Raw genomic sequence first — 12,562 nt, forward strand, 5'->3', positions numbered from 1 at the left:
AAGCTGGCAGCTCCCAGCTTTCTCTCTGCACTACGATCGTGTGCTCTCTGGAAAGGGGCTTCCAGGAACCAGTATTTCCAGCTGCATTAAAGAGTCATAAAGGAGAAGGAAAAGTTAATGCCTTGGAAAAGTCTCTGTGTGTTGGATGGATGGGAGGGTGTCTAGAAACCACTCTGCTATAGTCTCTTTTCTCTGATTTCCTTTAGAAAATCTGAAGCCGGGAGTAAAAGCAGTTGCTTTCTCTAAGATTTGAGCTCAGGATCTTCAGATTACAAGACTGACACGCTGCCAACTGCACTAAGAAGGCTTGGAAAAAGTTTTAGGCTCAGTGTATATAGGACCCTCCTACAGCAGTGACTGGGGCAGGAAAGGAGTCTGCTGTGTGTTGGAAGCAGGGAGATCTGCTGCCCAGAGACCTGCCTGGCAGCTTTCTCAGCACCAAACAAACCAACTCCCAGCACCACTTAACAATCCACCTGGGACTAAGAGCAGCACTGGGGAGTGTTTTCCTTGCCACTTCTGCTGGGGGGGGGGGGGGGCAGGTGTCCTGGAGGCCTTTCTAGAAAAGAATTGGGAACTGAGTTGGGAAAACCAGTTTGAAAACAACAAGCTCAGGTTTACACTCGTTTATTTATAATATTAAATAATCCTTCGATTCGAGTGTCACAATCAATACAATTGCTTCAGCCTGATAGTTTCCCAAAGGGAAAACTTAACTTCTTCTTCGAGTGATTGTTTATGTGTATTCCACAATAGGTGTGCGTGCTCGCCGCATGCACTGGTGTCGGAAGTTTTCCCCCTAGCAGTACCCATAGGGGAGCGCCCCGAGCGACCCCTGGAGTGGCGCCTCCATGATGTGGTATAAGGGGTGCTGCGCGCTCCCCCCACCCTCAGTTCCTTCTTGCTGCCAGTGAAGGTGCTTGGGAACTGCTCTGCTCCAGCTTTGCTCCAGCTCATGCCCAGAACGCTTGTTCATTCAGTGTATGGTACCTGTAGTTAGTAGTTGATTAGTTAAGTTTAGTTTAGTTAGTGCGCCTGGGCCAGAGCATGCCCCATGCCCCGGGTTTTAAGTCGTGCAACACTTGCAGGCGACCGATGTCAGTGAATGATCCTCACACAGACTGTTTAGGCTGTTTGGGTGAAACCTATCTCAGCGATCGCTGCAAGATTTGCAAGTTGACTAAGCCTTGGACAAAGAGAGAAAGAGACATTAGGTTCTGGGCCATCCTGAAGGAGTTGGCGTTGACCGCAACTCCGGCGCGCAGCTCTGAGTTGGCACCGGGTACCATGGTGTCAGTACGCGGTGACTCACCAGCGCCATCTACCAGTCAGCACCGCTCCCCATCCATGGGACACACCAAGAAGGCTAAGAGGAGGCCTTCTTTGCCGTGGCACCAGAGCAAGACTGGTGGAGAGGCTAGACCCATTCTGGGCAGTCCTTGGTCCCCATTGGCCTCTCGGCCTCCAACTCAGGTTGAGCAGAGTAGCCCGGCCCATTCAGAGCAGGCTTCCCCGGATGTCCGGAGGCTCTCCACGCCAGAGGCCCTGCAAGCGGCTTGGAACGTTATGGCCATGCTGGTACCAGGAGCACCGCCAATGTTGGCCCCGCGGTCCAGAGGCAACCTGCCGCTGGGATCGCCGCAGTCGCCCCCGACTTGGTACCGGTCTCGGTCAAGGAAATGTTCCCGATACTGTTCGCTGCTCAGCAACCGTCCCGTGCGTAGTCCATGCAGGTCGCCATCCAGGCCATCCCTAGCTATTCTGGGGCCCTACGCAGTCCCCGCGTAGGGGGCGGGTGGCAGGCCTAAGTGTCTGGGAGGGCTGGCCCCAGGCCTCTGCAGGGTGGGGCAGGCCTGACTTGGGGGACAGGGGGGAACCACCCCCCAGCACTCACTGGCAGCGCAGCTGGGGCCAGGCTGCTGCACTTCCCACTGCCGGTGAGTGCAGGCCTGGCCCTGCCTGCATTGCTCAGGGGAGTGGGGTGTGGCTGGGGCTGGGGCAGGGAAGCGGTGGGGCGGGGGCCATGGGGAAGAGGTGGGGCAGGCAGGGCCCTCCTTACCCATAGGCAAAGTAGGCAGCTGCGTAGGGCACCAGGAAATTTGGGGCACTTGGTGCCCTGTGCAGCTGCGTGCTATTCCAGCCCCAGCTCCAGCTCTTCCCACCCCCTCCCTGCCCCCACTCCCCTGAAGACTGCAGCCAGCCCGACCCTGCACTCACTGCATGGTAAGTGGAGCGACCCGGCCCCAGCCTGCTCCGCTCCCCTGGCTCCCAGCCACGCCGCCTCCCCCAAAGCCTGGGAGCTAGGGGAGTGGAGCAGGCTGGGGGCCCAGGCCTCCGTGGGGGGTGGGGGGGAGCTGGCCCCAGGCCTCCACGGGTGCAGGGGGAGGGTAGACTGGCCACTTCCTGCGGGCAGTGGAGTGACCCAGCCCCAGCCTGCTCCGCTCCCCTGGCTCCCAGGTTAGGGGGGAACCGCCCCCCAGCACTCACCGACAGCATGGCTGGGAGCCAGGGGAGCAGAGCAATGTCCATGAGAAGGGCATTGTGGTTCCTGCTGTCCGGGCTGTCCAGTGAGGCGCAGAGCTCCCTGCAAGACCTCCCATTTGACGGCAAGGCTCAGTTTGACTCCTTCTGCCCATCTACTTCCTGCCCCCCCAGTCTCTTTCCTTCCCCACTGGGGCCATGCAGAGAGGAGCCCCAGTCAGTCTCTGTCACAGAGAGTCTGTATCCCATAAAGGGAGGGTGGGGTCACTTTAAAACATTGATAACGGGGAGGGGAGTGGTGTGTGTGGTTACGGGGAGAAAGACTGGAGAACTACCTGTGGGGCTCAGAGAGATTCCCCCAGATTGGGGAGATCCCCTGCTGCCCCCATCACCCAGCTGTGGGAAGAACAACTTGGGATTGCTTGGGGAAGCCACCTTTAAAAACACAAGTGTAACATGCTAATTCCATTTTAATAAGACCAAAGCCTCCTCAAACCCAGGGTCACAATCACTGGAATGACTTTGTCCTGATATTTTGTTTGCCAGCCGCAGCCGCAAAACAAGTCAAATTACAGCTCCTGTTTGGAGTCAATGCACACAGAAGAATCCGGAGGGTATTCATTCTTTAGGTTCTGCCACCATACACTACAGCTATTTCATTTCTATCCTGTTCCAAGATTTATCGTTGTGCAAAGCAACGTTAGGCCCCTGGGAGAGACTGGAGCAGAGGCTCCATTTATTTAACCTGCCAAAAAACAAGCAAGCAGAAATGTAGATTAGCACGGATGTTCCTCCAGCCCAATCTTCTGCTGATGCACCTCAGCCCACACCCGTGCAGGGTTTGAAGCTTTCATTGCTTAAATTCCAGGACACGGAGGGATTTCAGCTCCCCTTTGCCCAGAGGGAACCTTCACCCCACTCCTAACCAGGTTCTTGTCCATGGGATCACTGTAGGGGGGCTGGGTCCCTCGGTGTCTTTTCTCTCTCTGTGACAGGCCAGGGTGCAATAACTGGGGGCATCTGAGCACCCAGAACCTTCTGTGGGGCTGCCATTCCCCTTCCCCTTCTGTGGTCCCCTCTGTCACTGACTCCAGCCTTTTTTCTATCCATCGTCGACACCATTCCAAGCCAGCAGCACTCGCCTCAAAAAGACAGTGTCTCCTGGTGGGTGTAAATCACTGACCTCTCTCCTCTCTGAGCACTGACTGCCCCTCTGTTTCCTTGCCTCTCGGGCTGTGCAGATGGGACCTTTCCCTCCAGTGCTGGAGGATTCACCCTTCCCATCTACCACTGTCCCAAGGAGCACAGCAGGTGGGAATCTTAAATGTACCAAGGTGACTTAGGAGCAACCCCTTCCCCACCCCATGACCTTCCATGCAATTGTCACTTGCCCCTCACTGAGCAGGACTGAAACTTGGGCAGGGAGATGCTGGGTCACATCCGAGATGGGCACGAGCAAAGCTGCAGTGTGAAGAAAAGAACCTGGAGATGCAAAGCAGAGCCTCATACATGCAAACCAGGTGCTGCAATCCCCTGCTAGAAGGTTAATGGTGGTGAGGGACTCTGTGAGCAGCTCAACACCCAACCCTGGTGGCAGATGCGGTGTGGGGGACTCCAAGTATTTCTAGGATCCACTATTTCCACCTGCCTGTAAACTCCAGCTTTCCCCAGCACATTCACTGCAGTGCAATTGGGTCACTGTTTCTATGGCTGACAGCAAAGAATCGCTCCCAGTTTCCTTTTTATCTGCAGCAGGATTAGCCTGTCGGTGGTTAATGAAGTGGATCTAGTTGTAGATTGTTATTCATTCCCCACCTTGACAATTCACACAGTCCCTTTCCCAGGCAGATTCCCAGCACCTCAGTGATCCTGGTAGCAGGGGTTGGGTTTTCCCTGAGATTGCCAGGGTTCTTTTCCCCTCCACCTGGAGTGAACTCAGCTTTTCCCCATCCCAGACAATCCATGAAATAACAGCAGCAGCATAAAGAAAGAGGGGAGGGAACATCTCACGGCCAGGGCTGGATGTGCCCAGAGCCCCCTGCTTGTCTATTGTTTCCATGGAATTTGGCCTTCTGCTTTGCACAAGGGACAGAGAAAGATCTTGCTGTTCCTGTGTCTGTACAAAGAAAATTGTGCTTCTGTATGAAAGAGAGGTGGGAAATGGCTTCATGGTGGGACAATATCCTCAGGATTAAGACCTAAGGACTCAGGCTAAGAACTGATTTAACTCCACTCATCTGGGATTTAACAAATTCTCTTCCACGGAGACACTGGGAACTTGTGACATTGATCCAGACTCTGGGGGTTCAGGCTGCTTTAACTCTTGGTAAAAACATGAACTTGATTCCAAGAGGGGAGAGAGAAGCCCGAAGCTGACTTTAGTCCCAGGCTGGGGTCTCCTGGATGGGTGGAAACTTCCTTCCCTGCAACCAAGGGACAGCAGCTACTGGAGACATACCAGGGCTCGGAGGAAGGGGGATTGTTGCATGGACTTTATGCGCACAGGGCCCCACTAACTCTAAATCCTCCACTGTAGCAGGAACTTAGAAAGTCAGACCTTGGTCAACGGTAGGACTGGGGTTTGAAAAAGAGATTTTTTCCTCCCCTTCATGAGAAAGAAAGGAAGAGCTGGCAGCTCAGGTGCAGAAAACCACTTTTTCCTCTGGCTGAGGAGCTGGCAATCAGGTACAGACGACTGGTGTCTCCTGAAGGGAGGGGGCACAATGTCAAGGTTCAGCCCCACCCCCCTTATGATCAACAGCCCCTCCCAGCTGTGAACAGTGCAGGGAGAGGAAGCAGCAAAGGCAGCCCCTCTCCACTCACCCCTCCAGCAGCTGCTGTGCAGGGAGGGAGCCTGGCAGCACCACAGGATGTAGCAGGTGATAGCTAACCCAGGTGGGGCACAGGACCCCACACACGCCCTCTGCGAGTGTTGCCTCTGAAATGAGGAAAACTGGTGAGTTCAAGGCACAGCTGCACACCCAGAAGAAAGGCCAGCACGACACACCCAGGGTGAAGGGGGTGCTAAAGCCTGGTATCAAACCAGAAACCTTCAGATCTTCAATCTAATGCAATCCCAACTGAGCTACTTTGGCAATGACCAGGCCAACCAGGAGGGCTTAATACACGAGCCGCAGCACATGCTGGGAAGATTTAAACCTGGATGTCACAACACAGGAGACAACCAGTGGACTTGGCCCGGAGGGGCAGGCTGGGTTTTCCTACATCCCAGTCACTCAAGCCAGCACCTGCCCCCTTGCAAGCTGTCACTGGCACCCCCAGCTCTGGCCCCTGCCTGTCCTCTCACCCCTGTCTGCGTCCCTTTGCCTGTAGCAGTGGCACCATTCCCAGCCGTGGACCATGGGGGACATGGAAAAAGGTAAGGGGGGACATGACCCTGAAGTGTGTTGGGACCACTGATCTCGGTGGTGGGACAAGGGGGTTAAATCTTGGCAGAGACCCCCAAAGGGCAGGTGTGGCTGCTGTCGAGCTGCCTGGGCCCAGACAATGGCCACAAATTCTGTCTCCTAGCAACCGATGGCCGGGGCGCACCTGCTGCAAGAGGCCAGCTGGTTGGGAGGAGTCGGAGAACAAAGAACGAGCTGGAGGCCAGGTGAGCAGGTTGCCAGGGAAACAGAACAAAGGACAGAAGAGGGGCAAACGGGCCTGGCTGAGTTGGGCTCTTGGGAGCAAGGAGTCTGCTGGGTTCGGGACTCGAGGGGAGAGCCCAGGCTCTGAGTTCGGGGTCTCCCCAAGATGGACGTTGCTGAATCTTCCTGCTTCCTGTGCGAACACAGAACTTTCCCAGGCTGGATCCCAGACCCCTAACGAACCTTCTGTTGTACAGCGCTGGCGGAGAGTCACTGGTGACTGTGGAAGTTGGGGGTGCAGGACTCCCCTTCAGGGGGGGTGTAAGGCTTTCCCAGGTGTCCGATTCAGGTGGACTCATGACTGGAAGGTCTTGGGGTGGAACAGGGATGCTGAAAGGTCCAAGGTTGGTCTGAAGAGATGCTGAAGCCAAGGAGGCTTCCCCCAGTGAGAGCATGTGGGAGGAAAGACTTGGACCTGCCAACTTTGGGAACCTGTGAATGTGAAGTGACCAAGTGGTGAGTTAACAATGATGCTGTTGCACAGGATTTGACTGGAACTAGAAAACAAAAAGTCCTTAAAGTGGAACTCTTGGGTGAATAGAATGAGCTGATTTGTATTCAACCTTGGAAGGCAATAGATTGTTACATCCGTCAGACCAGCCTGGTTTGGTTTGGTTGGTTCATGGGTTGGCTGCTTTCCCTAGTAAATTGCAGAGGGTTCAGAGAAGAGCCACAGGAATGATTAAAGGCTTGAGCAGGGAGAGAAGTTTAAAAAAATCCTGAGGCTCTGACAGCCCAGGATAACCTCCCACTGCTGGCAATGGGAATTGAGCCTTTGTAACTAGCTGCTGGTACCTGAGGTCTCAGCTATGGATTAAACTGGTGGCAAATGCAGCTTCGTCCAAAGCAGTGAAGGATGTAAGTCAGGCCTGCACAAATCGTAAAGTGGCGAGGGCCATATTACTCCAAAGAAAACAGCTGAGGGCCGAACCCCCCTAGCCCTGCTGACCCCCCCCCAGCACCGCCAAGGCCCCCCCAAAACACATCACCCCAGCGCCGCCCAGCCCCCCTGAAATACTGCCCCCCCCCAGCACCGCCTGCTCCACGGAAACAAACCCTCCTTCCCCAGCGCTGCCCCACCAAAACATTGAACCTTGGTAATAAGTTATAGGGGGCCCCTAAGGTAGTACAATTAAGGTAAAAGAATTTTGTCTCTTTGCTAGAAGTAGAATAAGATCTTCCTCCCGCTTGGTAATCAGTCGCCTGTGGAGTGAATGAGGTGGGACTGAAGAAGGCAGCACCTCCAGACAGCTGCAACCCTTGGAGAGGGGCTGGGAGCCAGACCAGATCAGCAGAACAGGTCAGCCACTGACTCACCATTCACCTCCTCAGCCCCCCACCCTCCCGGCTCGCCTCCTCAGCCCCCGCCACTGCCCCCCCACTCGCCTCCTCAGCCCCCCACCCTCCCGGCTCGCCTCCTCAGCCCCCGCCACTGGCCCCCCACTCGCCTCCTCAGCTCCCCACCCTCCCGGCTCGCCTCCTCAGCCCCCCACTCCCAGCTCGCCTCCTCAGCCCCTGCCACTGCCCCCCCACTCGCCTCCTCACCCCCCCACTCCCAGCTCGCCTCCTCAGCCCCTGCCACTGCCCCCCCACTCGCCTCCTCAGCCTCCCACCCTCCCGGCTCGCCTCCTCAGCCCCCGCCACTGCCCCCCCACTCGCCTCCTCAGCTCCCCACCCTCCCGGCTCGCCGACTCAGCCCCCGCCACTGGCCACCCGCCTCTTCAGCCCCGCTCTCTCACCTGCCACTTGCCTACTCACCTCCCACGGGCCGCACAGTGAGCCCACCCGGGCCGCGTGTTGTGCAGGCCTGATGTAAGCGAAAGAGCAAAGCTGGCCATCCGGGGAGCTGCTGCAGTCCCGTAACCACAGCTGGATGGGAAAAGAGGAAAAACTCCCTAAAGTGCTGGGAGCAGCCCCGAGAAAAGGAAGTTTGTCAGTGAGATCAGTAACAATAAATGTGAACTGAAGGAGTGCTTTCTCCTCTGTGCCGACAGGTTTGAATTGTGTTACTGTACTATGAGATAAAGCTTTACAATATCCTGCTCTAATTTCAGGAGGGGTCTGTAACCATAATCAGTCTCTGTGGGAAGTGGGACATTCAAAATTCCCAAGGAATTTAAAGGGTGGGGTTCACGGTTGGTCACCTGAGGGCCATGCAGTTCAAACCGCTGACCAGAGAGGAGAGAGCAGGGATTGTGGGACACCTACCCGAGGCCAGCTGCAGCGCTGTAATCAAGCAGGGTGTCTACACTGGTACCGCGGCGCTGTAGCCCCGGTGCAGAAGCTGTACGCCTCTTGTCAGGGTGGATTTTTACAGCGCTGCAACTGTGCAGTTTCTGTGCACTAAGTGGCTTGGCAGTGTGCACACCTCAGGAGTTACACCACAGAAATCTGGTTTACTGTACAGAAACCTGCCAGTGTAGACAAGGCCGTAGATGGCTTAACTAAGAACCCAAGACTGGTCAAACTGGGTCAGACCAATGGTCCATCTAGCCCAGTGTGCTGCCTGAGAGTGACCAGTGCCAGATGCGTCAGAGGGAATGAACAGAACAGGCTTGTTGACCTGCAAGATGAGGGTTTTTCACCATTGCCTTTAACTTCATTGTTGTTGATTCCTACTTATCCTATCTCACCACAACTCCCCCAGGGTCTCTGGGCAAATCAGGTGTGAACCACTCCTGTGATACAGGCCTGTCCCAATCCAGCTGAATTGAGGCAGACTTTGGGCCAATGACCGTTTGGAAAAGGCCCACTTAGGCCAGCAGGTTTCTCAAAGTATCTGTTGCTGTGAACAGCATGTAGTGTGGATGTGTGAACCCTAGCATATTAAACATGAAAGAAACACAAGGCCAGCACTGAGGAGGTTTCCAGAGCCAGGCCTGAGGGTGAAACAGTTGTGCTCAAAAGGAAAAGCGGCCTCACCACCTATAAAAATAACTGGTTGCAAAAACAAAACAAAAATTAATTAAATAAATAAAAATGAAAAATAAAAAAAACCAACCCAGAAAAGGTCCTATCACACACCCATCACCACTTCAGATTTTGACATCTCCTGCCAAATCACAGCCTCGGGACTCAGCATTCATGTATCCTGCAGTCTGAACTTGGAATCTCATACATTCCCCCATTGGCTACCATCATTTGCCCAGCATGGAAGTGCTTCTTGTCCAACAAGGCAGCCAGATTGGGACCCATAGGCATGGAATGGCTCTGAAGGAATCAGCTGTCTCTCTCTGTGCTTCATCTAACTTTGGAGCCAAATGATAAAAGACGGTTGTTCCCAATTTAATAATGGCGTCCTTTATGAGTGTGCCAGTTAATTAGGGAGCAGGTTCTAAAAATAGTTTACCTGGGCCACAGGTCACCATAGCTTCCATCTCTGGGGTGAAAACCAACCACTAGTATCTGCAATTTCTACCCGAGTTCTTGTCAAATCTTTGATCTTACATGGAGTAATTTCACACTTCTCTGGCATAGAATTCTTCACCAACCGCACAACAGATCAGTAGCGACAGTGAGGTACAACTCCCCCAACTATGCCCTTTTATTTCTTTAATCTGGAGGCACAGATTTAAATTAGGGACTAAATTCAGGTGCAGCTTAGAATCCCTGTAAGATAGCAAATGTCAGGTCTCTATTAAAAATAGGATCTTTCTGCAGCTATATCACATTCAACACGGATTTCATTTTCTACACATTTGCAGCATCTCCCAGGGGTGAGCTGAACAGAAATGTCACTTCCATTTTTCCATCCCTACCTCAATAGGGATTGTATTTCCCAAATAATAGGCAACATGCAGCTGATTTAGGAAGGAGATCTCTTCAGGAGCGACCTCCTGCAGGGCCTGGGCCACAACTGCTTTCGTCGTGAAATACATGGGTATTTTGCTTAGTTCCAAATAATTTACTAGGGAATCTTCTTCCCAGCCCTTTAGAAAAAATACTGACCTAACCAATTGAACAACAGGGGGATTGGAATGGTGATGGGGAATAAGGGAATCCCTCTGACTTACCCTAACTACGTCTGTTGTTACAGCAGGTGAAATGACATTTTCCCCTATCCCTGCCCTGTTCCTGCTCTTTCTTATAGTTCAATATATTTTAAGTGAGGAAAATAGTAGCAAAAATATCTGCTCTGCAGCACAACCTGAAGCAACATCAGAGCAACTGGGAATGAAACAATTGGTTTCCGAAGGGAGAACTCGATGACTAACAATTGCTGTGAAATGGGGGAACAGTATAACCGTGATGCTCAGGGTTTGTTTAGACCAGGGAAAGTGATGGAGTTTAGGTCAGGTCAAGGGGAAAGCTAATGCCAACCCCTGCATCTGGGCTGCATCTGCACAACAACTCTAATTGTCTTTTTACACCAAGATGACTAACTTGAGCAGCCGACGCCATGTACAGCCCTAGCGGATGGAAGGCACAGATACTTTTTGCCTCAGTGTCCCTTGTTGGGATCAAACCTCCAGGAGCTGATGAACATTCCTGGCTCAAAAGGAAAGGAGTTGATAGAAAAGATCACAGGACAGACCCCGAAGAAGGGTGAGCTGCAAAAGGCAGAAGCAGGTAACTCATCTGGGGGAGCTGAGAGACCACGGTGAAGATGGTGCAAAAATCACAATGTGGGAATTAGGAAATGTGATTTTTTTTTTATTTTGCCCACCCTAGTCAAAGGATTTATTACAGTTCTCTCTCATGTGGATTTTCTGATGTCTAATAAGGTGTGAGCACAGACTGAAGCTTTTCCTGCACTCAGCGCATGTGTAGGGCGTCTCCCCTGTGTGGATTCTCTGATGTCTGATAAGGGCTGAGCTGTAACTGAAGCTTTTCCCGCACTCAGTGCATGTGGGGGGTGTCTCCCCTGTGTGGATTCTCTGATGTCTGATAAGGGCTGAGCTATAACTGAAGCTTTTCCCGCACTCAGAGCACGTGTAGGGCGTCTCTCCTGTGTGGATTCTCTGATGTGTGATAAGGCGTGAGCGCAGACTGAAGCTTTTCCCGCACTCAGCGCACGTGTAGGGCGTCTCCCCTGTGTGGATTCTCTGATGTCTGATAAGGTCTGAGTTCTGAGTGAAGCTTTTCCCGCACTCAGAGCACGTGTAAGGCTTCTCTCCTGTGTGGATTCTCTGATGTGTGATAAGGTTTGAGCTCCGACTGAAGCTTTTCCTGCACTCAGAGCATGTGTAGGGCATCTCCCCTGCGTGGATTTTCTGATGTCTGATAAGGGCTGAGCTGTAACTGAAGCTTTTCCCGCACTCAGTGCATGTGGGGGGTGTTTCCCCTGTGTGGATTCTCTCATGTCTGATAAGGGCAGAGCTCCGCCCGAAACTTTTCCCACACTCAGAGCACATGTAGGGCGTCTCCCCTGTGTGGATTCTCCGATGTCTGATAAGGTGTGAGCTCCGACTGAAGCTTTTCCCGCACTCAGAGCACGTGTAAGGCCTCTCTCCTGTGTGGATTCTCTGATGTAAGATGAGGGCTGAATGACAAATGAAGCATTTCCCACACTCAGAACATTCATAAGCTTTCTTACCCATGTGGATTTTCCTATGTGTGATAAGGGCAGAGCTCTGATTGAAGCTTTTCCCGCACTCATGGCACATGTAGTGTGTCTCTTCCAAGTTGATTCTGTCACTTGTTATAAGGTCTAAGTGGCTACTAAAGTTTTCCTCTGGCCTCTGCTGAGTCTCACAGGCTTTTGGTTTTTCTGGGAGTGCACAACTCCTGGAAACATTCCCTTTGAGTCTTCCTGATAAAGTTCCACGTGGTTCTCTTTGCTCAGCATCTTCCTGCTGGAGTGTCTCCTCCTCATTCTGACTCACCATCCCATCACCTGATGGGAGACACAGAGAATCCAGGCATAGGTCACTACCTGCGCCAGAAAGAAAGAAAATTTCAGAGAGAGGAATGGAAAAAGGGATGAACAATCCAAAATATGTGTGGGAGAGATCAAACCTATCAGGAGCTGATTTTCCCCAGAGGAGAGAGGAAGGGATCAGTTTTGGTCTGCATCTCATGAGAACACTCAGGGGAAAGCGAGATCAGGGAGCAACCTGCTGCCAGTTGTCAGTCAGAATAGGAGGGAAGCCATGAGTGACATCTGCCATAATGATTCCACATCTGCAGGGGACAATCCTGAACTTGAAGAGCTCACAGGGTCTTTGTAGGGCATCCCAAATGTTTCCTGCATTCCCGCACAGTTTTTGAGTTGGTTTAACCAATTCTTCACCTGTGCAGGCAGCTCTTGGAAGCACTTCTTTCTCAGAGCCCTGGAGGTCCGGGACCCACGGTTCTTCCCCTTGTTCCAGCTGCGAGATCACATCAGGTTTGGAAATAGGAAACCCTACTCCAGGCAAAGAAAACAAGGGAGGTCAGTGGAATTTGTGGGATACTTGTCACAAAGAATATTCCATGGTTTTAACCCCCAG

General features: G+C 52.8%; 1 protein-coding gene and 1 pseudogene across 1 annotated transcript; one reads left to right on the top strand and one right to left on the bottom strand.

Annotated features, from left to right (window-relative positions):
• LOC123352277 overlaps positions 1–12,562 on the top strand; it is a 154,320-nt pseudogene that overhangs the window by 105,617 nt on the left and 36,141 nt on the right.
• LOC123352279 (zinc finger protein 551-like) lies at positions 10,832–11,737 on the bottom strand (the record flags this gene model as incomplete). Its single annotated transcript, XM_044992140.1, has 1 exon — positions 10,832–11,737. A coding segment is annotated over one exon (906 nt), but the record flags the coding sequence as incomplete, so codon positions are not given.

Source organism: Mauremys mutica, chromosome 18 (assembly GCF_020497125.1).
Source record: "Mauremys mutica isolate MM-2020 ecotype Southern chromosome 18, ASM2049712v1, whole genome shotgun sequence".
In the NCBI taxonomy this organism is placed as follows: domain Eukaryota; kingdom Metazoa; phylum Chordata; order Testudines; family Geoemydidae; genus Mauremys; species Mauremys mutica.